The sequence below is a fragment of the Desmodus rotundus genome, chromosome 2 (assembly GCF_022682495.2).
Source record: "Desmodus rotundus isolate HL8 chromosome 2, HLdesRot8A.1, whole genome shotgun sequence".
Lineage (NCBI taxonomy): Eukaryota > Metazoa > Chordata > Mammalia > Chiroptera > Phyllostomidae > Desmodus > Desmodus rotundus.
This window is the reverse complement of record NC_071388.1, coordinates 91,230,214-91,256,932: the sequence shown is the minus strand read 5'-3', so window position 1 is coordinate 91,256,932 and position 26,719 is coordinate 91,230,214. Positions and strand designations below refer to the sequence as shown.

Genomic DNA, 26,719 nt, shown 5'->3' with positions numbered 1-26,719 from the left:
TCTGTCGGTTGACTTTTTATTTTGCTGATGTTTTCCTTTGCTGTGCAAAAACTTTTTAATTTGATGTAGTTTCATTTGTTTATTTTTTTCTTTTGTTTCCCTTGCCTGGGGAGATATAGCCAATAAAAAATTGCTATGAGCAATGTCCGAGACTACACTGCTTATATTTTCTTCTAGGATTTTTATGGTTTTGATAACACTTATGTCTTTAATTCATTTTGAATTTATTTTTGTGTGTAGTGTAAGAAGGTGGTCTAGTTTCATTTTTCTGCATACATCTGTCCAATTTTCCCAACACCATTTATTGAATAAACTCTCTTTAGCCCATTGTATGTGCTTGCTTCCTCTGTCAAATGTTAATTGACTATAAAGGTGTGGATTTACTTCTGGGCTCTCTGTTCAGTCCCATTGATCTATGTGTCTGTTTTTATGCCAGTATCGTGCTGTTTTGATTCCTATGGCCTTATGATATAGGTTCATATTAGGTAGCGTGATTCCTCCACCTTTGTTCTTCTTTCTCAAGATCACTATGCCATGGGGGGCCTTTTGTGGTTCCATATACATTTTTGAAATATTTGTTCTAGTTCTGTGAAATATGTCATTGGAATCTTGACAGGATTGCATTGAATCTTTGGGTAGCATGGGTGTTTTAATGATGTTAATTCTTCCTATCCATGAACATGGTATGTGCTTCCACTTATTTGTGTCTTCTTCAATTTCTTTTTTCAGTGTCATAATTTTCTGAGTACAGGTCTTTTACCTCCTTGGTTAGGTTTATTCCTAGGTATTTTTTTTTTGGAGTAGTTGTAAATGGGATTGTTTTCTTAATTTTCTTATCTCTTAGTTTGTTATTGGCATATAAAATGCAACTGACTTCTGGATATTAATTTTGTATCCTGCTTCTTTGCTGAATTCATTTATCAGTTCTAATAGTTTCTTGGTGGAATCTTTGGGGTTCTCTGTGTACAGTATCATGTCATCTGCAGATAAAGAGTTTTACTTCTTCTTTGTAGTTTGGATGCCTTTTATTTCTTCTTCTTGTCTGATGGCTGTAGCTAGGACTTCCAGTACTATATTGAATAAGAGAGGTGAAAGCAGACATCCCTGCCTTGTTCCCAATCTTAAGAGGAATGCTTGTAGTTTTTGCCCATTGGGTATGATGCTGGCAGTGGCTTTGTCATATATGGCCTTAATTATGTTAAGGTATGTTCTCACTATTCCCACTTTGCTGAGAGTTTTTTTTTTATCATAAATGGATGCTGGTTTTCATCAAATGCTTTTTCTGCATCTATTGAGATGATCATGTGGTTTTATCCTTCATTCTGTTTACACTGTGGATCACATTTATTGATTTTCGAATGTTATACCAACCTTGCATTCCCAGAATAAATCTGCCTTGCTCATGGTGTATGATCTTTGTGAGGCACTGCTGTATTCGGCTTGCTGATACTGTGTTGATGATTTTAGTGTCTGTGTTCATCAGGCATATCGTCCTGTACTTTTTTTTGTAGTGTCTTTATCCGGTTTTGGAATTAGGATAATGCTGGCCTGTGAAATGAGCTTGGGAGTCTTCCTTCCTTTTGAATTTTTTGAAATGTTTTTTTAGAAGGAAAGGTGTTAGTTCTTCTCAGAATGTTTGGTAAAATTCACCTGTGAAGTCATTCAGTTCAGGCTCTTATCCAATCTACTGTCCATATTACAGTTTCGTTAGTCAACCAGTGACGTCTTTTATCGCATGTTTTTCTCTAGTAAGAGAGATCCCGTCTGAGATCAGGTACTGTCGTCAGTTGTCACATCTCTTTAGTTTCCTTCAATCTTAAACATTCCTTTGGTCTCTAAGACATATGTTAATAGAATGAGTGCCATGCTGAGTTTAATTTTTCCTTATGATTATATCCACAATCTGCATTTCTGGCTGGAGCTCTGTACATGGGACGTTGTGTCCTTCTCGGACTGTCACTCCAGGGGCACATGGTGTTCCTCTTTTCTTCACTCGTGCTAATTTTGATCACCCAGTCATTTGTTGCCTGATTTCTTTACTGTATGGTTGCTGTTTCCCCCTTACAACTACCAAGCAATTTGTGGTGATACACTTTAAGGCCATGCAAATATCTTGATCCTCATCAGATTTTCCTCCTTGTTTTAGTATCCATTGATGATTCTTAACCTGATCTATGCAAAATGATGGTTCTTCCAATTCCAGCACTCCCTCCATATTGACACCAGCTTTTGGCATCACACTGTAGACAAAAGCCCTCCTTTCCACTGTCAGTATTTGCTACTAACACCTCTCCCTAATGTGTGCTTGTTTTAGTAACTTTGTTGCATTCATTGGATGTATATCTGCACATATTTCGGTTGTTCCTCCTTCCCTCCCTTCCTTACTTTATCAATATAGGTTCATGAGTTTCTGTTTTTCTCAGTGATTTCTAATTCATTATTCTCCTTGACTGTTTTGGTGCTCAGATTGTCCTGCATATGACTGGTGATAACCCTAGGGTTTTGAATTATGAAAAGCTTCATAAATGTCACAAAAGTCAGTTATTTATGAGTCAGAGACAGGCCTGTATCACTGAGATAGCTGTATTGCTATGGTAGCCATGAGCCTGTTCTACAGGTGGGACAGGAGAAAGAGCATTTTTTATTGTAAGTCTCCTGCCATTCTTTCGTCGCTGTTTCACACAGGCAACAACGAGCAGAGAATTCTCGAGGTTCAGGCCCGCTGAGGGCAGCAAGGAAAGACGAGAGCTCCTTTTATTAGGGGCTCCGAACCCTGGGCATTTCCTAGGTAAAATTATAGCACGATTATCTCCTTTTATTTCTCTCAAGGGACATTTTACTGGAAAATTGATGGTACAACAGTAAGAAAGTACATGGTAATGTAGTATCAAAGCATGTCACTCCTGCTATTAATAATTGACTCCTGCTAAAATAACTGACACTTTAGCCGTACCTACTCTGTTCGGAACACTGACGTAAATACTGCAGTTATACCATTCTATGAAGTAAGTTATTACCTCACTTTACAGATGAGGAAACTGAAACACAGAAAGGTTAAGTAACTTGTCCAAGGTCACACAGTTAGTGGCTGAGGTAGATTTAAATCCAGTCAATATAGCTCTAAAGCCTGATGCCTAATTACTAAGCAGGGACAGGTAATGGGGGTTCATTTCTTGAAACTCTTGACCTACCTGACATAATGAACAAACGCGATCAGCAGGCACACCAAATAGAAGGAGAAGAAGATGAGGAAGCTGAGAAGAATGGATTTCACAAAAACGGAATCTGAGGGAAGAGAAACAACTTTAGTCAGGATGTCTTCGGGAGAAAAGAGAGCCATGTTTGGGACAGAGCAGCTTCAAAGGCCTAGCTTCATCATGCTCCTTCGTAAGTCCTGAGATATCTCCATTTAAAGCGCAAAGCTACTGGGAGTCGCCCAGCGTTATATCCAGAAAGGGTGGCCTTTCACCACGATGACCTCCTTGGGGAAGCCGGGAAGGGGCTTCCTGTATATGACAGTTTCGTAATTGCTGTTCCTTTCTTTCTGGAAGGGATTTAACAAAATGTGTTGATTCTCTCTTCTATCTAAGAAACAGGTGTACATTAATTTTCTCACGATGTTTCTCAGGAAAGATGGCATTAGCATTAAATTATATAATCAACTGCCTGATATAGGACTTTCTCCACTGAATCCTAGAGCCAATTCTGACCTTTAATGGAAGGGACAATGGTCACTTTAAGGTTCTTTGTTCGTTGTAGATTCCAAGTCTGGTTCTCCTTTTCTGGTTAAAAAAAAAAAAAAGGCAAAATGGATCAGATACTAGACTCCTGGTCTCTCATCTGAACAGTTCAAAAGCTGTCCAAAATTAACTCTGGTTGCTGAATTTTCTTTTAATAAGAATCAGAGGAAAACCTAACCCCCAAACCTTCAAACCCTCTAATACCTCTCTTGGTTAAACTTTCTTTAAAAACAAAAAGATTTTATTTATTTATCTTTAGGGTGAAGGGAAAAGAGGGAAAAAGAGAGGGAGAGATTAATCAATCTGTGGTTGCCTCTCATGTGCCCCCTACTGGGGACCTGGCCTGCAACCCAGACATGTGCCCTGACTGGGAATCAAACTGGTAACTCTTTGGTTCTCAGGCCAGTACTCAATCCACTGAGGCACGCTAGCCAGGGAATATTGGTTAAAGTGTCAATTTGGCCTTTGTCTGGGTGCATTTTGGTAGCACTAACAAACACAAATGAGACTTCAGACTCCCTGCTTGAATGAGGAAGGCTTGACCCTTTCCCTGATATCCACATGGTTCAACATGTAACGGATATATGAAGAAAAGAGCTACAAAAATAGGAAATTACCTCGTCTTTTGGTTGGCATTTTCTAGCCAGTGAGAACCTGTTTTTTTAAATAGTCATCAAAGAGCTAGTAGTTTAACAAAGAACATTAAACATTAGCAAAACTTTAAACAGCTATGTAATTAAGAGATCAAAGAATGCAGGAACAGAAATTTCACCTGAATACCAAGGGAACCATGGTCCACTTAAGAATAAACATCTGCTGTGTTAATCACATATCCCATCAGCAGCTGGGGATCTGTGTTTTCAATCAACAGCCTATTCCATCCCCAAGGTAGTTACTGGGTAACTGGCCAGCTCCCCAGAACCATTCGTACCATGTCTCGGAGCTCACACAGACCCTGTTATTGGACAAGTCGTCCCACTTTTTTATCTTGCAAGTTACAGTTTTGGCAACTGAACCTGAGAACTCAATTTTCCTTGCACATCCTTGTGGAAATGACGACTACTGATAAATACAAGTGACTCCATTACTGACGGCTACCAAATTGATCTTAGAAAATGGACCTTGGTCTGCTGCACACAAATCATTACTCCCCAGTAGCAAATATTTGTTGAGTAAAGAGCCAATTTCACATGGTCTGAGGGAGCACAAGATTTAGAAATAACGCAATGTACTAAGGGACATGTTGTGGTACCACTAAAACCTTTAGATCTATCATTTTCTTCTCTATTTTTTTTTCAAGTACCTCCTAGACTGCCTTACCAAGTCACTGCTAACGACCTTCACTTGGAACTAGAAATAGTAGTAAAAGGCCAAAGTGAGCTTTTGACTCTCCTTCCATTCTCCTTGGGCAGGTTTGTCTAAGTAGCCAAGTATTCCTCACAACCTCTTACCCTGGATGAAGAAAGATCCTCCGCAAGCATAGTCTTCCGGCTTGATCACAAACACCACAAAGAACTGCTCAGCAGGAAAATCCTTCTTCTGCATAAGACATAACAATCTTGTATGTTTTTGTGTTCTTATGGTAAGAAAGATAGAAGAAGGGAGAAAGCCCATGGCAGTGGGATGGGAGCAGAAGGAAAGAGGAAAAGGAAGAAAGGTAAAGTTCACCCTTGCTTCCTAACTTCTTAGAAGAGACTTCCCAATATCCACAATCACGTAATTGCTGCATCTAAGAAGTTAAGGTAAATAGATGCACTCTTCCAATTCTAATCTATCTTGTGCCCACTTGAGTGCTTAAAACTGTAATAGGCACCATATAAGTAATATGTCAATGGCCTATGTGTAATAATTAATACTTATCCATTGTTTTTAAAATTAAAAAACTTTATTTTTAAAGCAGTTTTAAATTCACTACATTAATTTTTTATTATTTTAAAATCTAATAATAAATGACTTTGCTAAAAACCATATAGTCAGCAGTTAAATAAACAGTTTCGTTTAGAAAGGCAAAAACAAGTCAGGAGACCTGAGTTAGCCGTGGCTTTGACTTTCTCTAACTGTGCTTCTTTGTGTCCCAGTTTCCTTATTCGTGAGTGAAGCTTGACTTGCGAGATGGCCTTTCATGTCTATTGCATTCCTACAACTCCTGTTTTCTTTTAACGACCCCAGATTTCTGGTATCATTACTGAGAAATGGCCCAAGACTGAATCACGGATCCAGAAGAGAAGTAACAATTTATTGTCAAATATATTCAAAGTCATTATGTATTGAGATATGCTTTATACTTCATTAATTTAGTTTCCTAGATGATGTGAAATATCAGTTCCTTTTTAAAAAAGATTTTATTTATTTATTTTTAGAGAGAGGGAAAGGGAGAGAGCAAGAGAGGAAGAGAAACATCGATGTGTGAGAAATGCATTGATTGGTTGCCTCTCGTGCACCCACTACGGGGGACCTGGCCTGCAACCCAGATACGTGCCCTGACTGGGAATTGAACCAGGGACCTTTTGGTTTGCAGGCCTGCACTCAGTCCACTGAGCCACACCAGCCAGGGTGTGAGTTCTTTATTATGATTATTTTTCTGTCTTTTATTATTTGGGACCATACAATGTGGGGCTGTTAAGGAAGAAATAAATATCTGAGGCAGAGGAAAATTAAAGCTGGACTGATGGAAGTTTTTAGGTCTGATACCAAAATTATAATTAACCTCTCTTCATTCTTTGCTATTATTCAACAAACAGCATCAAGACACAGATCCGTCAAGCAATACCACCCCAAAGTCAGGCACAGAATCTCTTAGGAAATATCTGGCATGCGTGGATATTTTTGCTGTACATTTACCATTGAAACAATAAATTGATTACAAATACCAAAAGGGCAAATTACTGCACAGATATGGTCCACATTCCTTTGAAAGTGTCAGTTCTGCCCAGAGGTGAAGTCCTCCTTTGCCTACCATTACTGTCACAAATGGTTATGTGACTGCTTAACTGTTTTAGCTGGGTGAGACAAGCTTTACCCTAAATCGGCATCCCCCATTGAGAAGACTGAAATATTCTGCCTTTACCTGTCTAAGCAATCTGTCAGATATATGACCCACTGCATCATGGGTTCCCAAGATTCCGCCATTGCCCACACTTTGATTTCAAGCACAGCAATCTGTTTTAAAACCATCAAAAAGGGAGGAGATCCAAGGTTCACAGTGAATGGCAATCCCTTCTGGATGCTGCTCCAGGAGGTAAACTGACCCACTCTCATTGACAACAGTGACCACGCCAGTGATGTCTCACCTGCAGTGTGATGGCCGCTTTCTTGGTCATGGACTGATAGACACCATTAAATTCCACATTGTGGTCGAGATCGTACACTGGGCACTGCAACGTACAGGAGGGACAAAAAGGAAAGCGTCACTAATGTCATATCATGTCATGCTGCACCTACCACAGGTACGGAGCAGGGGTTCCATACTGACCCATAAACTGTGGCACGTTTGCCCCCAGAACAGTCATGAAACTGCCTCCTAAAACTTGGTGGCTTGTCCTCTAAGGTAAAGGTCACTTAATATCAAAGAGAACTGAAGTTGTCTTAAAGTTTATAATACCTTTCTATTTTTCATTAACACCCTGAGATAGAAAAGGCCTAATGTTACAATAAATTTTTTAAAATTAAATTTATTGAGGTAACATTGGTTGATAACATTGTATAAGTTTCAGGTGTGTAACATTATAATTCAATATCGGTATATGCTATTGCATACTCACGACCAAAAGTCTAGATCTTCTTGTTAGCATCTATTTGACCCCCCTTTTCTCAGTTCACCCCTTTCCTCAACCCCCTTCCCATCCTGCTGTCTATACCTGTGAATTTGTTTTTGTGTTGTTAGTTTATTTTTTGTTTTCTTTCCACATATGAGTGAAATCATACAGTTTTTGTTATTTAAAAAACTTAAGCCCTGACCAGTGTAGCTCAGTAGGTTGGGCATTGTCCCACAAAGCAAAAGGTCGCCGGTTTGATTCCTGGTCAGGGCACGTGCCTGGGTTGCAGGTTCAGTCCCCGGTCAGGTGTGTATGTTTGGGCACATATGAGAGGCAACCGATCGATATTTCTCTCTCACATCAATGCTTCTCTCCCTGTCTTTCTCCCTCCCTTTCCCTGTCTCTAAAAAAAAATAAATAAATAGGGGGAGTGGGGAGAGGACAGTGAGGAGAGGGGATTACAGGAGCTACTATAAAGGACACATGGACAAAATCAAGGCGGAGGGTGGAGGTGGCGGAGGGAGGTGGGTTCGGCTGGGTTGGGGTGGAGGGACAAGGCGAAAAGGCACACAACTGTAATTGAATAACAATAAAAATTTTAAAATAAATAAATAAATAAAATCCTGAAAAAAAAGGAAAAAGAAACTTAGAACAAGTGGTAGGTTTCCATCTTTCCTCCTGTACTCCACGACTTCGTCTTCCTTGTACTTTGTCACAGTGATATTTCCCTGCCGGCCTCCTCCTCCCTTTGTTTGACTTGGTGAGCATTCAGCTATTCACTATCGCCCCAGACAAATGTCTCCAAACACTGACTGCCCAAGATACTGTTCTTATAACTCAGCAGTTTTGTACGCGATACATAGATGTGTCCTCCACCTTCCCTTTTATTTATCCTGGGACAACATAATGCTCCATAGTGGAAGGTGGACAACTTATTAACACTCACCATGATATTCTGGACTGAGACAACAGAACATGGATAAGCCATTTTAGACACAACTTTAATGATAACTGAGTCCACATCTTCAGGAAATTTGTATAGAAAATACTGAGAATAAGAAAAAGAAAGACATGACTTGTTAATACTAAGAAATGTTTACAATCACAAACTCAAACTGTGTTCACATGAGTGGGATCATTTTCTCTAATACCAGGCACAACGTTCAGGTGCCAGTCTCAGGAAACCTCCTTAGTGCAGCCAGCCATTCACCTCGCGGCTGTTGAGCAACTGCCCTCTGCAGGGCTCTGCGCCAGCACCAGGAGCTTCTCAGTGAGTAAAACAAAGTAGCCACTTCATACAATATTGCCATTTGACTTTCTACGGTTTTTCTTTCTCAACTATATTTTCTTATACTTCATTGCAGTTTCTACTTGAGAAGATCCCTCTAACCTTTGAATTGGGGGCATGAGGGATGTGATATGAGACGATTTACTTCTGTGCGGTCATTTTGAAATATGAAGCTCCACCTTGAAAAGCAGGTAAGCCTGTTCTTCAAGAATCTTAACCACCTTTCTATAGGCAAGAATTAGCATTAGACCCACCCAACCCCCCGCCAGACTTTTTCTAAAGAATGTATTTCTTGTCTGGAATAGAGTGAGATGACATTTAGATTCAAAGACCAAACTTTATATCTGACCCCCTGGAATAGATGGAAATAGATGTTCACAATTTTGGGTAGGCTGAGATATCTGTAAAGTACTTCTCAAATATCATCAGAATCAGGAAATATAATAGAAAGAGATTATACTATTTACCTACTTAGATTATAAATACCCTGAAAAAAATTAGCTCTAACTTTTAAAGATGTTGTTAATAATGAAAAGGGGGACTTCTGCCCAATAGTTATAAATATGGCAACTGGCTGAGAACCTTGACATAAAATACACTCCCAAAATTTGAGGGAGCCGCCCTGGCTGGGGAGGCTCAGTGGATTGGAGTGCCGGCCTGAGCACCGGAAGGTCACTGGTTCGACTGACGTGTCTCTTGCACGTCGATGTTGCTCTCCCCTTCTCCCTCCCTTCCTGTCTCTCTAAAAGTAAATAAATAAAATCTTCTAAAAAATTAAAAAAATACAAATTTGAGGGTGCCAACCAAAACAAGTCCCATACTTTAGGACTCTTATAAACCTATCAGTTTAAAGGACAGGCAAAACATGTCAAAACTTAATTTTGCATTCCAGCATCCTCTTTATTAGCCTTATTTGGAGAATCAGAGCAATAAAGATAGGATGTTTTTCAATAATCCAAAGCCTTCCGATGGGAGAGGGGTGGGGAACCTCAAGATTACAAGCTGTCATTTAATGCTGTGATTTGGGAGTCTGTTCATGCCTTGTAACAGACGGCAACACTCCCAAGAACACACTTGGTTTTGTGCTTTTATTTTAGAGCTTGGTTCAAACGCACATAACACGAGGCTCTTCCAAAGGTGAATACTCTGGAATTACGAAGAGGTGCTCTTGCTTGTCAGTGAAACCCACCTTTCTAACTCGACAGCAATACTATGATTACTGTTAGCAAAAATGAGCAACAGATACAGCTACCCGTATATTACAGGGGTTGGTTTCGTGCAAGCAGTAGACACCTACTGAAGCCTTAGATAAGGCAAAATATTATCAATCTCCTTTACCTCTAAATTGCCATAAACCCCATATAAATGTTTTTGACCCTTGCCTTAATAATCTAACTTTCTATCAGGAATAAGCAAATAGCAAGTACCCAAAGCAACGGCTGGAATTTAGGCCAAAAGTCATTATCTTGGGCCCTGATTACATGCCCAGTTTCTATAACTTGCTTCTATCCGCAAGAATAGAGGCACAAAGTGACGGTGAAGGTTGTCTGAGAATGTGCAATAGTCGGGGTGAGATTATAGGAATGGAAACTCTTTTCTGCAGCTGGGGAGGCTATAAAGTTCAGGCTAGAACGGGAACAATTAATAGTAAGGTAAGACTTTCACAGATATGAAGAGTTTTTATTTTGTTTTATCAGTTTGTTCTAAATATATTTCATTCTTGTTTGGTGTTTATATACAAACTACTTGGGCTTTAATATTTAGGTACCATTTTATAAGAAAAGGAACCCATAATATATAGTCATCACTGACTTCCGATCTACAAAGTGGAGGTGCATCACCACACTCTGTATACCCTATTTACTGTAGCTCTGTACAGAACTGTTAGGCTATACTCATTCTGTAGTTGGGGTGCAAGTTTTTTCCTCCCCTTCTAGATGTCTCCCATCACACCTAGCAACCAGTGCTTTCAAATATTTCATGAATTAACTAGCCAATAAATGTTGAGGGCAATGGTGTGCAAGCCTGTAGTCCTCTTCTATCACTGGGTGGCAGTAAATAGGCACTGTGGACACTTTCACTGCCAAGAAATTGAACTCCATGCGTGGGGGTCAGCTCGTACAGGTTAGGAGAGCTGATTGTTCACATCTCCCCGCATTTCCAGGTTCACTGACCATGTTAGCATCTTGAAATTGATCATGGTGAAGATATTTATGCCACAGAAATGGGAAAATGTTACAAATCAGGGTTTTCTCTCTGAAAACTAGTTGTTAAATATTTATCGTGACACAAGTGGCTGTAATAAACTCACAATAGGGCCCATATAATGTTGATCCCCGTTTTAGTATATTCAAAACAAAAATTAATTAGCCATTTGTGACCAAAACTGTATTAGAACCTGCAAAAGATTTACAATAAATATCAGGACATTAAGTAAATCTGTTTTAAACTATTGCATAAACTTTACTCCTTCACACGTCATGAAAGAATAAAAAGAAGGTAACTAGAAGTGTGACCAGAAAAGCAGCCTGAATAACTAGTTTTCATTTTTATTCTGAATGTGACTGTGGTTTACTGTAGAGCATGACACAAATTCTAATTCTTATTATAATTTTTTCAGTATTCTTATTCTCTCTTTACACAGGTGAAGCAAATTTATTCCATCCATAACACTGTGGAAATTAAAATTTGTTTAATTTTATTGTATCTCCAGGTCCATTAATCACTTGTGTATTTGTTGAGTGCTGGCCTTCCACTTTCAGAGGCCAGTCTTCCACCCACCCCCGTCCTGATTATCTGAGGTTCATGGGGGCAGAAGGTGCATCTTTCTCTTCTTCATCCTGCTATCCCCAGCCCCTGGTACAGTCTAGCACTACTTGGTACATAGTAGGCACATGGTTTGCTGAATGAAAGTTGAGCTAAGGAACATCTACAAACAAACATTGTGTTTTCCATTTCACACCGATTTAGGTGGTAAGATTAAATGTTGTGTCCAAAATCCTAGTAACGTGAATCATATTCCAAAAATACAAATATATCTTCAGTTGTGAAACACGAACAGCAGCACCACATGCTGACTCTACTTGTTCCCATAGTTTCTTTGGGTAAAACTAATAGTAGAGTCATAACCTTGACACCCTCCACTTACCTGGGGTTGAGAGGGGCTGGCAGTGAAGTGAAAGGCAACATTTGTCCTGAGAAGTTTAAGTGGGAGAGGAGAAGTGAGATAAAAGCATAACAAGTTAGCAAGCAAAAATTATTTAAAAGAAAACAATCTTAAACTAGGAAAGCCTTAAGGAAAGCCTTATGCTTTGTGAAGGGAGGGCTGTTCACATCAAACTTACAAAGTAAACTGCATGGAAATGTGGTGGTTTCAACTCTCAAGAATGACCAAGTTCGGGAGGGAGTCAATTTTATGTCTTTAAATACCCATGAAGTCATACCTATTCAAGTAAGGACTTTGTTTACTTTTGTAGACACATTTGCATTTGGATTCTCTTAACATTTTATAATCAAGCACACAATACAGGTATCAGAAGTGGGCTGCAAGAGAGAGGAAAAGATTTGAAGTGCTTTTGGACAATGAAAATAACATGTCAGAATAATTTTGATGTATCCATGGCAAAAGATAAATTTTAAAAAATGTAATGAATAGATAAGTACGATGGTAGGGTCCCTAGGGATAGGAGTGTGCTCTTCCTGCCCCCAAGCCCCTCCCCCAAGGGTGCTTTTCAGTGGTCTGCCACACCAGCTGAAATTCTCCTCCACAATTTTGTTCTCTAGGCTCAGGCATTGCCGTCAGGATCTCCGTTTCTATTGATTATGAGATCTTAAGAGAATCTAAAGTCTACAAAAAGTAAAGTGTCTACAAAAGTAAATAGCAAATAACACCAAAAGAATATAATGGAGTTTTCTCTCCAGTTGGTAATTTCCTGCGAATTTTTCTATTAGGTACTTTCATTCTCCTGTGAAAGGCAGTAGCGATCCAGCACTGAGGACAGGAGTGGCTGAGGAGCGCAGGGAGCATGCAGTGTAGCACAGGGTGCTCTCCCAAGGGACTGTCTGTGAAACAGTCCAAGAGGCTAGAAAACACAAAGACAAGTTTGGTCCTCGCTACAGTTTTGTAAGGGCTGCTTTGGCCTTTTATTCTTTCCAGGTTTTGCCTCATCTTTAACCGTGAAGGTCATTCATACAAATCCCACTGCATGCTCTGTGTGTGTACCTGGGGAATGGCGTCCCCCGACCCCTCCAATGTGGCCCATTTTTCTGGGAATCCGAACCTGAACTTCTGGGAATTTTTCACCTGAACTTCTTCTGGGGTCCCTCCTCATAGCCTGGTGCTCTCTCAATAGTCTTTCTTTCCATTTCTAATTTTCCTTTAATAAAAATTAGTTTTAAACAATTTTATTAAAGATTCCTTTAGAAAGGGCATGTTGAAACATTTAAGTAAGAAGTTAATAATTGGAGGTGTTGTTTAAAAGTCATAAAATTTGAGCACTATTTCTAAAGGAAATGATCAACAATTTAGGTTGTGGGCAGCCTGGGCTCAGAATTCAGCAATGGGTGCAATTTTTATACATCCACTCTCAGCAGAAATCCTCATCATTGTTGAGGACTGGTCTGCTGAACACGGGTGAAAACTTGTGGCCTTAAGTCACCTAAAGAGCCAATGTCAGTGTCAAACCCAGTTCTGTGTGTGCTGCTGAGATGCCACAGCCAGAGTAAGAACCCACAGTGCTGTGTGTGGCTAGTTAGTGGCCTCTTTGTGTGGGGAGTGTCATCTGCTGTTACCAGGACAACAATTCTGTTCATTGCCAGGTCAGGGGAATAGAACAGACACTGATTTTCTTGGCTAGCAACAGACAGCAGGAGGTTTCCATAAGCAACAAGTTTTCTTTGGCCAGAAATTTGGCTTTTCATTCTCTCCTATCACTTGAATTCCAGTTGTAACAGAATATAGGGACATCAATATGAATTTTCTGAGTCTTTTTCTTGTTTATTTTTTCTTTACTAGTACAAAACATACAAACATTGAAGACACTGTTTTTCTTTAAGACTGTCACATTTGAGTCCTCTCTTTCTCATGGAGTCAACAGTGTGTGCAAAATAAACACCATGTCTATTCACATGAAAAGTTCTCCTTCCTTTGCCATAGGCTCTGACAGAGGCGCGCAGAAAGTTTACTTTACCAAGGGTCATTAACCAACAGGGCAAAGCCAATTGAGACTCACCTTTCATTTTACAAAAAGAGGTATAGAAACTTCATTTTATTTGTTTCAAACACAGAAAACAAATGTTTATTCAATAAATGTAGGAAAAACTGGCTTACTCCCTTTCTTTTGGGTAGTTTGAGGAAGAGGGAAAGAGAAAAACAACAGATAGAGTCAAGAGATGTGGGTGAGCAGATGAGACAGAAGAAGAAGAAGAGAGAGGCTAGTGGGAAAGAGAGAGAGAAGCACGCACAGGAGAGAAGAAAAAGGAGAGGGGGTGGGAAGGAAGGTAAGTGGAAGGAGAGGCAAGGACAAAAGCTAAGTAGTTTCTGAGGTGAGTACCAGAGAGGACTGTGAGCTTCACAGCATATTATCCACTTTATGACAGCAAGTCCCTGGCACAGAGCAGAGAAGGCATTCTAAGCCCCCACTTTGTTGTTTAAGGAAATTATACCATATCATTCACTTGGACTGTGGACTTTAGAATATCACTTCCTGTCACGCACTGACTGCCATCTGTCATGAACTCCCTTTGTGTACCCAACCCTTCCCCCAACGCTCTGGGCCTCTCACCCTCACATCGCTCTAGTCTAAGTGCAGACTTTGCCCGCATGTGCCAAATCCTATCCTGTCTTCCCTTCTCTGGGACTTTGCTTATACAAAATCCAGCTCTCCTAGGAATTTTATCTGACCTCGTACCCTTGGTTTATAAATACAGTACTCGAGTCTCAACCATTTTCAAAATAAATAACAAACAATAATGCTCCAACAAATTTTCTCCCTTTTCCCTGAATGTCTCTACTTTGATGTCATTCTATATCCTCCTTCTCCTTCACAATCCAGCTTTTTAAAAGAGTGTTCTGCTCTCATCTCTCCTTCATTCTTTCCTCTTCCCACTGCTGTCAGGGTCCTTTTCTGCTTTCAAACATATCAGGAACCCTTTCTCATCATTCCCCTGACGTTGTCTTTGCTAAGGGTAACAGTCACCTCCTAGTCGCTAAGTCCAGTGACTTTACCTGTGATATTTGATAATGACAACCACTCCTTGTCTTGAAACTCTTTCCTGCCTTGGCCTCTGTGACACCTGCTTTCTCGGGTTTTCTTCCACACATCTGGCTATGCGTATACACCTTCTTTTGATAGTTCCTGTTTCTCAGATAATCCCTTAAATGAGAATGTTATCCACAGCCTTGTTTTTAATCTCATTTTCCTTAGCCACATACATTTTCATATATATATATTTACAATATTTATATATATTTAATTGATATAAAAACATTCTGGGTGGAGGGGGGCAAAGGGGGAAAAATTGGGACAACTGTAATAGCATAATTAATCAAATATAATTTTAAAAAGTCACCTATATATTCAGTTGCTACAAAAACCACAAAAATGCTAGTAAATCTCAAGTCTCCGTGTCCGGCCACGTCCAGGCCTATCTCCTGAGCTCCAGTCCCAGAAGACTAATCACCTGCTGGGCTACTGCCCTCGACGGTCCCTCAGCACTTTCTCCACGTGACTGAGATGGGATGTTGGGCCATTTTCCTGGTCCTGAAACACTATATCTCTCTGTCAGTAAACCTCACCAGACTTTGCGCATCATTGTTAAGAGTCATCTTGGATTCCTCCCTTTTCATTACTTCCCATGTGACTCATCACCAAAACTTGCTGATTGTGTTGGTGTACAAGTAACCTGGATGCAACTGCTCCCACCTGAAGACCCACCTTTGCCTGACAGCATCCAACAAAACAAACAATTCTGAAAAGTGATGTAAATCATTACTGTAGTCCACCCCCAAATACTAAAGGATGATTACATTACACAGAGCAAAATGGTCTAAACACCTCTTTGCGCATCCATTTCCTCAAAAAACCTACTTCTCACAGCACGGTGGCTGAGCTACGTCACTTAGAACCCAAATTGCAGGTTGAAGGCTGCAAGTACTCCTACGGGACTGTGTATTCTACTCTGCCACATGTATTTGTTGAATTTGTGAATGATCTCCACATATATTACTTGACTCTTTTTTCCCCTTTAAAACTTTGCTGCTGTCACATGTTCATCCTCTAACTGTTTTTTTATTCCTCTCTATTCAAATATCTTTTAATTGTCCTATTTGCCTCTACCCCCTCCACTCTCCAGTCCATCTTCCACATTGACACTAAAATCATTTCTAAAATCCAATCTGTTCATGTTATTCTGTTGCTTAAAATCTTTTAGTGGCTTCCTTCCATAACCTGAAAGGTGAAGTCTAAACTCCTTAGTGCTTCAGACAAGAGCTCAGACACCAAGGACGGGGTACTGCTTGTGTGTCCAGTCCCATGTCCTGGAACTCTGCCTTAGGCATCCCGTGGACCAGCTTTCCCGATGTGCTTCTACCCAGACTGCTATCCGTAACTGAGACTTTTCCGCTGAGTGTCCTGATGGGATATCAACACTCCGGCAGACATCCGTACTTTAATGTGTACCAAAGAGAGCGTACCATCTTTTCCTTCCCTCCTCAAAATCTTCATTTTTTTCTTAGTGGCGCTACCATCCACAAGGTAGAAGCTCATCTTTGACTCTCCCATTCTACTAACTCTTCATATCCAATCAAGTTTTGTCAATTTTATCTCCAAATTCTTCAGTTCATCTCCTTGACTACTGCACCAGTGTTCTAATCTTTCTGCATCCAGTCTTGTTCTCTTCAAATCCATTCTCCACACAACTATCGCAATTTAGACAACTGCCTCCATTTCTCAACAGCCCTTCTAAGCTCCTCCCCTCACGTGATCAGGTGCATGCTTGTTCCTACAGCCGCCTGCTCTTCCATCTGCAACCTCACAGCAGCACACCGGGGCACTGCAGTTTGGGAAAACAAGTGGTGGGAAGCTGTGTGCGTGCGTGTGTGGATGTGGGGAGGGATAGTTAGGTGGCAGGGAGTAATGCTTTAAGGCAGAATTTTATTTTGAAAGCTGAATTTAAATAAATAAATGTTTCATGGGCTTGAGAAATATTTAGGGCAACATAAAAATTGTGAGGACAGTTTTAAACAGAAAGTAGAAACAGAATGTTATAGTGGGAGGAGCTCAGAACTGGGAATTAAAATTAGAATCTAGTATTGATTTTGCCTTTCCTAACTGTGTGAGTTTGGACAAGTCACTTAACTTCTCTCTGGGCATCAGTTTGCTCATCTGTAAAAATGAAGTGAATAGTTTAGATTCCCCCAAATCCTTCCATTTTTAAAGCTTATGATTCCAGAAAAAAACCCAGAATGTGTTTCATATACCTTCTACCCTGCTACTCAAAAACACACAATTGAAACTGCAATGTTAGAAGCTTTGAGTTGATTTTCAGTGTTTCTGTCAGTACCTAGAGTGCAGGTCTCACCCCAGTCCTCAGCTCTTGCCCTTTACCATCATCCTCTGGGTTTCTGGGTCACCAGCAAGGCTTGTGTGGGACAATCCAGAGCCAGGGAGGGAGAGACACATATCTCAGTAGCCATCTCTTCTCAGGCTTATCTTATTCTCATAAAAGCCCTGGTAACAGTGAATATTTTGAAATGCTCTGAATGTCTGACTCCTGAGGTCAAGTCGCATTGCAAGAGGCGGAAACAGAAAACAATGCGAGGGAATAGATGAGCAGTTTCCCCCGCATGCGTATCACTCATTAACACTTGCACAGAGTTACGGCCTTATGACTTCAGTTTCACAGAATTCAGTTCTCCAAAGGGTCTAATTAACTTCACAGACAAGCAGCCCTGGAATTTAAGTACACTGCCACTAAGTGACAGGGACAGGTCGAAGACACAGAAACCAATTAGTAAAGGCAAGGCTGAAGGTTGGAACTGCACTCTGTTCCAGTAAGGAGCTGCCGCCTCCTTCAACTTGTATAACCATGAATTCTTGTATTGTTTATATAATAATACATTTAATTGTTTCAATTAAACACACTAAGCACAATAGTTAGAAATTGTTTAAAGGTACTGGTTCTCACTTCCGGCTGCACATTAGAATCACCTAGGAAACTTTAAGAAAATCTATACTAGTGATCAAACCTCCCTCCTAGAGACTCCGATTTAATCTATCTGGGTGGATCTTATCCACCAGAAAAGCCTTTCCCTGCTTTTTTTTGGAGGGGTGTGGAAGGAGGATGGTGGTGGGAAGGTGGTTCTTTGCTCTTGAAATATCATGTCACCTTTTTCTATGTCAAATTAATGGAGGACTTGGAAAAAATGCCATGACTGATTCCCCATCCTTCTGACCATTCACGCCATCTGTCTCTATGGGTGTACACTGTCAAGGGGTGTAGAGAAGACCGAGATAAATATTTGGTTCGTATTAGCACCTCTGTTGGCTACAGACATTTTTTATAAATTGCCTTCAAAAATTTAAGGAGCACTTTATAATAGAACAGAATATTCTGATCAGAAAATAAGCTGCAAAAAGTAATATATGTATAAATATTCTGATGTTTAACAATTTATTCAAGTATAACACACATAGAAAAGTTCACAGGTCATGAGCATAGATCTGAATGAGCTCTCACCAGGCAAACACAAGCATGTGTTTCCTCTTTTCTTCCTAGAGCTACCACTCTCCTGACTTCTGCATTACGGAACAATTCTGCCTGTTTTTACACTTTGTATAAAAGGAACCAAACAGTATGGATTCCTTTGTCTGGCTTCTTTAGCTCAACATTGTGAAATTTTTCCATGTCGTTAGGTATAGCAATAGCTTATTCATTTTTATGGTTGTGTAGTAGTCAATTAAATGAATACCACAATCATATCTAGGAGTTGGATACATTACTAGGAGTGGAGTTGCATTGCCAGTCCTTTCAAATTACAGCAATTTGGCAGTCGTAGTTGAAAGGTTTTCTTAGGCTCCGCCGAGGAAGAAATGCCAATCAGCCACAAAATTAGGCAGTGCAGAGCTTTATTGAGGTTTGCACACGCGGGCAAAGTTCTCTGGTCCCCGGAGCGGGCCGAGTAAGTCACGCAGAAGCAGGGAATATGGCGGGGTTTTATGCACCAAATTCTGGTTGGCTGTCTTCGTGGGGGCTAGGGATTGGTCTCCTGGAACAAAGCCGCAGTCCATCATTGGTGGTTCCCTGGTTTGACGTCAGCTGTCTCTTCCGGGTTGTAGTTCGGCTTCCATTTTGTCCTACCCCGCCCAACCTGACGTTTGGACCTCTTTGAGGCTTAGGTTCAAAGGGGCTTAGGTTGCCAGGCGGATATCCCCGCCCATCCTGACAGTAGTGAAATCTTGTTATTATTTTAATTTGTAATGCTGACAGCTAGTGAGGTTGCTGTATTTTTGGACCATTTAGATAGCTTCTTTTGTAAAGTATCTGTTCAAGTCTTTTGCCTATTTTTTTTTTTTTTTTTTTTTTTTACAATGGGCTTGCCTGTCATTTTTATTTAAAAAAAAAAACAGTATTAAAAATACTAGCCATATCAAATAGTTGACTGTGGTTTGGTTCATTTTGTCCACTGTGGATTTGTTTTCTGTTTCATTTTTATGCTCTTATTACTTCCTTTTATTTTCTTTGAGTTTTATTTTCAGTTCTTTTTCCAACTTTGTGAAATGGATACTTAACACACTGACTTCTAGCCACTCTTCTTCCCTCACATACACATTTGAAGCTATCCCATTTCCTCAAGCAGGGCTTTAGATGCAGCCCAAAAGTTTGATGTCATATTTTCATTATCGTTTGTTCAAGTTATTTTCTAATTTTTATTGTGACTTCTTCTTTGACTCATAATTTATTTAGAAGCAGACTACTTAATTTCCAAACATTTGTGAATTTCTGTGTCATTTTGTGATTGATTTCTATCTCAATTCCACATAAAGGATTTCAGTCCTTTGAAATTTTCAACATATGCATTAGAGCTTGGTAATTTTGGTAAATGTTGCACGTGTACTTGAAAAGGTTAGTCATTCTATCATTCTGGAATTCAGTTTTCTAAATACATTAATTAATTCAAATTTGCTAATCATGTGTCTGCTCTTTCATATCAGGAGTTGGCAATTTTTTCTTAAAGGGCTAGAGAGTAAATATTTAGGCTTGCAGGCCATAATGTCTTTGTCTCAACTACTCAGCTTTGCAATTATAGCATGAAAGCAGCCACTGACAACATGTAATGAATGGGTAGGGCTGTGTTCTAATGAAACTTTATTTACAAAAACCAGTGGCCAGCCTTTGAGCCATAACTTGCCAATACCTGTTTTTATCTGATTACTCTCTCTGTGTGTATAAATATAAAATTTTTGGTCTGCTTGTTTTATCAGCTATAAACAACTCTCCCACGAAGAATGTGGATTTGTCCAGTTCTTTTCATTCTGTAATTTTTGTTTTATGTATTGAACTGATGTTACTAGATGCATACAAATTTAGACCTTAAATTTAAGTCTTCTTAGTGGATAGTTCTTTTACAAATATGCAATTTCCCTGTATCTCTGATAATGCTTCTTACATTAAGGAATATCTTATATAATATTGATATACTACACCAACTTCCTTTTAGTTAGTGGCAGTGGGGTATTTCTTTTACTATCTTTTTACTTACAGCATTTATATATTCTTTTATTTAAGGTTGTACTCTGTAAGCAACATATATTTAGTTTTCTTTAAAAAAACCCACTTGACATTTTATGTCTTTACTTGGCATATTTGAGCCCATTTATATTATACATATATATTCCTCCCATGGGGTAAATATAAACATTATTACCCTTATGGGACTCTTCTTTCTCTACCCCAAAGTTCTAGTGAGAAGTGCGGGTCACAGAATTGTTTTCTCAAGTATAGCTTCTGCTCCTGAGATTGCCTCATTTTTGCCTAACAACCTATTTGTTCCAGTGAAGCTGAGTCAAGACCTGTGTCTGGGCAAACAGACTTGTACCCCTCTGGGTGCCCCACCCCCAGGCCAGTGCTCCAACTCAGAGATTCTACGGTTCTTCCCCACTAGAAGCCAGAGCCACAGAAATGTAGGTGGTAAATGGGTACAGCAGCCAGGAGTTTGCCTGTTATTTTATTATTGATTTGTAGGAATTCTTTATATATTCTGCATATGAGTCCTTTGTCACTATGGGTGTTGGAAATATATTCTCCTAGTCTATGCCTTATTTTTTGTTCTTTTTTTAAAAATAGAATTTATTGATTATGCTATTACAGTTGTCCCATTTTTTTTCCCTTTGCCCCCTTCTACCCAATATCCCCCTTCCCTCTAGCGATACTCCCACTTATTTCATGTCCATGGGTTGTGCGTGTAAGTTTTTTGGCTTCTCCATTTCCTATACTATTCTTAACATCTCCCTGTCTATTTTGCACCTACCAATTATGCTTCTTAATCCCTGCACCTTTTTCCTATTTTTCCCCTTCCCCTTCCCAGATGATAACCCTCCAAATGATCTCCATAACTATGATTCTGTTCCTGTTCTGGCTGTTTGCTTAGTTTGTTTTTTTAAATTCAGTTGTTGATAGCTGTGAATTTGTTTCCATTTTAATGTTCATAGTTTTGATCTTCTTTGTCTTAAAGAAGTCCTCTTAATATTTCATATAATAATGACTTGGTGAAGATGAACTCCTTTAGCTTTACTTTGTCTGGGAAGCACTTTATCTGTCCTTCCTTTCTAAATGATAGCTTTGCTGGGTAGAATAATCTAGGTTGTAGGTCTTTGATTTTCATTACTTTGAATACTTCTTGCCAATCTCTTCTTGTCTGCAAGGTTTCTCTTTGAAAAGTGAGCTGACAGTCTTATGGGAACTCCTTTGCAGGTAACTCTGTTTTTCTCTTGCTGTTCTTAAGATTCTCTATCTTTAACTTTTGGTATTTTAATTATGATGTGTCATGGTGTGGTCCTCTTTCGGTCTAACTTGTTTGGGACTCTCTGGGCTTCCTGGACTTGCATGCTTATTTCCTTCATCAAATTAGGGAAGTTTTCTTTCATGATTTTTTCAAATAAGTTTTCAATTCCTTACTCTTCTTCTTCTCCTTCTGCCATCCTTATGGTTTGGATGTTGGTATGTTTGGAGATGTCCCAGAGGCTTCTTATACTATCCTTGTTTTCTTTGATTTTTTTTTTTTTTTTTTTTTTTTTGCTGTCTGGTTGAATGCTTGTTTTTTCCTTATGTTCCAAATCATTGATTTGAATCCTGGATTCCTCCCCTCCACTGATGGTTCCCTGTAGATTTCTCCTTATTTCACTTAGTGTAATATTCATTTCTCCCTTTATGTTGTTGCTGTATTTAATGAGTTCTTTGAGCATCCTGTTCACCAGTATTTTGAATTCTGCATGTGATAGATTGGTTATCTACATTTTGTTTAGTTCTTTTTCTGGGGTTTTGTTCTGTTCTTTCATTTGGGCCATATTTCTTTGTCTCCTCAATTTGGCAGCTTCCCTGTGATTATTACTGTATATTAGGTAGAGCTGCTTTGACTCCTTGTTTTAGTAGTGTGGCTTATTGTAGAAAAGGCACCTATAAATTGTGTGGGGTGGAGATTTAGGTAATTGCCAGGGTGGGGCAACCCACTTTCACACTTTATGGCTCTGTATCATGGCAGGACTCAGAGAGCGGACAATGCTACTGCCTGCCTTCTGGAGGTTTGCTTGGCACTTACTCCATTTCCAGTCACTTCACCCACTTCCCATATGTGACTGTAGCCCTTCCAGCTGTTCCTCTGATGGTGAATCCCAGATTGGGTGGGTTTATGTATGTTCTGAATCCATGCAGGACTTTTTAGCCAAGCCTCCTGAAAATCCAACAGTTTCTTCTGCCACCCCAACCCTCACTGGTTTTTACAACCAGAAGTTTTAGGGATTTATCTTTCCAGCACTGGAACCTTGGGCTGTGTGCTCTGGCCTGGGGTTGGGATGACTTGCTCCCAAGGTATCCCTCCTGATTTTTATCCACCACGTGTGAATGTGGGACTGCCCTTTCTGCCACCACTGCCTCTCTGTACCACACCATGTCTCCTCCTCTCTACACCTTTCTCTCTGAGTCCATCCTTCCTATCCATCTGGATGAATGTGGCTTCTTTATATCCTTGGTTGTCAGATTTCCATACAGCTCGATTTTTTGACTATTGTAGATGTTACTTGTTTTGAGATCTAGTTGTAATTCTCTCTATGGTTGCACGAGAAGGTGAAACGTGTCTACCTATGCCTCCATCTTGGCCGAAAGTCCTATCATTTTGTTCTTTTTAACAATGCTTTGATGAGTACAAATTCTAATGTTTATATAACCAATGTAACAATACAGGGTGGGGCAAAAGGTACAGGGTAGGTTTCAGTTGTTTGTATGGAAAATAAAAGAAAGTTAATAAATAATACAAGAATAAACTCTGTGTTTCACGTACTCTCAAATGTAAGCTTATTTTGCCCCACCCCATATTTTCATTTAAAATTGATTTAAAACAAGGAGAGGGAAGGAAATGGTTTGAACCCTTAAGATGCTTTGAGCTTAGAGTTGTATAGTGCAAAAAAATCCCTGAAGTTTCTGGCTTTATTAGGAAGAGGCTTAGCCTTTCTGTTTAAATTTTACACAGATTTACACAATGTTTTACAATAGTAACCTTGGGGTGAGAACAAATCCTTCGGGGACAATGCCATCAACTGAACTTGTTATACTCCACCTCTAATATAAACAGTTTGCGACAGTGTTTCCCAACTGATTTTGGCACAAAGAATGGAAGTGCAAGGTAATGGAGGAAACAGTCTTCAGTTTTTGCACAAAGAACAAACCACATAACATATTATTTTCCACCTGTGTACATTCCTAACCTGGAAGAAGAAAACTGGAATAACAGTAAGAACAGGAAAAAAAGTAATGTAAGGTCTTCCTTAAAACAAAAACAACATTTCCTTCAGGAGAGTGGCACTGGTGACTAATACAAAATATCCAGTCAGCACTGACTCCTTCCTGGACTGCAGACAGGACAAGGCCCTCATCCAGACCCCCGAGAACAGACACACCTATGAGGTCAACGACCCTTCTCTGCACCAGACCCCTACTGCCTCCCTATTGCATTGAATATATAAGGCCCTGCTGCCCAGTGTGAGCAGGAGAGGTCAGAAGGGACTAAAGCAGTATGCCATGCAGATAAAGTCCTTCTAGAGTGCTCATTTGTAAGGAAGGAAGCTGGATTGAGCATTCACAAGCACTGGAAGAGCAGACCAGTGAACAGAGAGAGGCCCCGGGGAGTCCTGCTTACTGTAGCTGGAAGTGCTTGATCTTGGTAACCAGCAGTTTGTACTGGGCACCCTGGGGTGCCATGGATGCTATATCTACAAATATCAGTTGTTCCAGCGGTCCTGTTTCATTGGTTGCTTCTGAGGGACATAAGGTGCGGCTCACTTCCTGGTAGTTGTAGGTCCTCTGGTATCTGCAGTAGCCAATAAAGGGAAAAACCAGCCAGAATAAGACAGAGAGACTCAGTGAACAAGAAGGGAAAGAAATCTACTGCATTTCACTTCTCCCAAACTTGTTTTCAAGTCCTTATATTTTAAATTTCAGACCAGACCTATTGACAGTGATTTTAGAAGCAGTGTACTTTGGCACAGGGCTCTGTAACACAGTAACAGGGATGTGAGGTCTGTTTAGTGCTGACTAGTTCACTTAGGCAGCGTCTACGTTACACTAAACCATCCTCCTAATTCAACGAGGAAAATATCAAATTATAAAAAGGAAACTATCCTGATAAGGCAATCAGGTAAGTCCATTTTTCCATTCTTTAAGCTTTTACTAAATGGAGCATAAAGAAAGTCCCAAAGTTCCAGTCAGTATTTTAATTTTCCAATTCCTCAATCTTTGAAAACAGTTTAACACATACTATACATCATGTCTAAATGCCCTCTGGTTTTTTCTTATAGTTCTATAGTGCCTTGTATAGTTTCCCCTGTGAAAATATAAACTCCATGAGGGCAGGGGCTTTGCTGGGTTTTCCCCATGGTTCTATCACCAGCACGTGTCACCTAGTAGTGCTCAATAAATATCATGAATGAAGAATGCACACTGGGTGGGCATTTTGAAAAATGGAGGAAGTGTTACTCATTTAAGTTGACTGCTGGGCCTTCCCCTATCCTCAGAGGATGACCCATCAGTCAGGGAATAGCTACAGAACATTTATTTAATTCTGAATAGGATTAAAATGATAGAAGTTCTTCCGGGTGCTACATATCGAGGCAGAGTTCTCATGTGAACTTCAAAGGGTATGGAAGTGGAACGGAGATGAGCACGTCAGGGTAATACCACAACTTGTGTTTGCACTGAGCATGCATAATATATCCACATTCCAAACGTCAGATGCCTCGTCCCACTAGGGAAAAGACCAACTGGGATCTGGGCCATTGAAAGAAACCAATGTAGTGAAGCTGTCTGGGGAAAGACCCACTTACAGTCCTTGGAAGAGCAGAGGAACCTGCCAGGACAGCACCTCTTTCTGTTGGCGAACCACCACCAGGACCGGGTAGTCAAGGTTCTCCGAAGAGCTGTTCACGTACACCCGCACGGCATTTACCTGTGGGACACAGCAGACATAGGTAACACATTCACACATGCACAGGCACGCACATTGTAGCTGCCACCCGAGCCTCTGAAAAACTTGCATTTCTAACATCTACTTCTGACCATAGGTAATACCGGTGCCTGGGTTGTCTTTTCCTCGCTCATATTATAACCACAGTGGGTCTCAGCCTTGATTGCATGTGCAAATCACCAGGGAAGGTGTTTTAAAGAACTGATGCCTGGGCCCAACTGACTCAAGTGGTCTTGGGTGAGCCAGTTGTGGAGGCTTCCAGTGGTGGGCTGAGGAGTTCCAACTGGGCAGTCAACAGGAGATTCTGAGAATAAGCCCAGAACAGAAAAAGAAAAGTATTAATGTCCTTTTCTTCTTATTTGAATATAAATGCTAAAGATACAAATATCTTTTTAAAAAAAGACCTACAAGAGTGTCAACTGCTGACAAACTTCATTTTCACTTTGGAAAATCATTCTGTGCTTCAAACCGAAATGTTATTGTCATGTTTTATTAGAGACTAGCAGATGGCCTGAAGCTTCCCCAGCAACAAATACCACAGGGGCTCAGTTTTGTTTTCTTTGTGCTGCTCCAAGGCATAAATCAATCCCTGACACAAACTGCATTTTAGTATCACAGGCTATGTGGCTCCTTCCGAATGCACATGTTATCCCAAAGATTTAATGCCCTCATGGCTATTTTAGAGACAGGAAATTGAACTGTGGCCCTAGATCTAGATGGTTTGGCTGTTTCCTTTCAGTTTTTACAATACCGTAAGTGACATGGAAGGAGCAAAATAGAAGGAGGACAAGGTAAAAAAGAAAAAGTAAAATTTGATCTTTCACATGAGATTTTTTCCCCCTAATGTATTAAAGCCTTAGTGTTCTCTTGAAAATGCCTTTATTGGGGGAAGGAAAATTAAACAAGAAAATCCTGCAGTTAAACCTTGAATATCTATCACATGTTCAAAATGGATATAGAGAGGAAACAGAATAGTATGGATATTACATAACTACCATTTGGTTCTCTTATATTATTCTCCCCGATTAAGCCACTTAGATTTGTTAATGTTAAAACTGTCCAAGAGTAATTTATTAATTGATAATAAGTACTTGCTCATGAAGGGAGCATTTTCTGTGCCTACACTCCACATGTTTCCATGGAAATCATGCTGCAGTTGATAATTGCCAAAACCCCATCTCTAGTGCAGGCCTCCTTCCTAAGC

General features: G+C 40.0%; 1 protein-coding gene across 2 annotated transcripts in view; it reads right to left on the bottom strand.

Annotated features, from left to right (window-relative positions):
- The window catches only part of SIDT1 (SID1 transmembrane family member 1), a 98,776-nt gene that overhangs the window by 40,090 nt on the left and 31,967 nt on the right, over positions 1-26,719 (bottom strand). For both annotated transcript variants that reach the window (XM_024577889.3, XM_024577890.3), the window contains exons 2-9: positions 25,376-25,497; positions 24,193-24,363; positions 11,932-11,977; positions 8,442-8,543; positions 7,031-7,114; positions 5,192-5,279; positions 3,711-3,782; positions 3,192-3,285 (exon numbers count right to left, since the gene is read on the bottom strand). In XM_024577889.3, the coding sequence (XP_024433657.2) occupies positions 3,192-3,285; positions 3,711-3,782; positions 5,192-5,279; positions 7,031-7,114; positions 8,442-8,543; positions 11,932-11,977; positions 24,193-24,363; positions 25,376-25,497 (779 nt within the window). The remainder of the gene's footprint in view (positions 1-3,191; positions 3,286-3,710; positions 3,783-5,191; positions 5,280-7,030; positions 7,115-8,441; positions 8,544-11,931; positions 11,978-24,192; positions 24,364-25,375; positions 25,498-26,719) is intronic.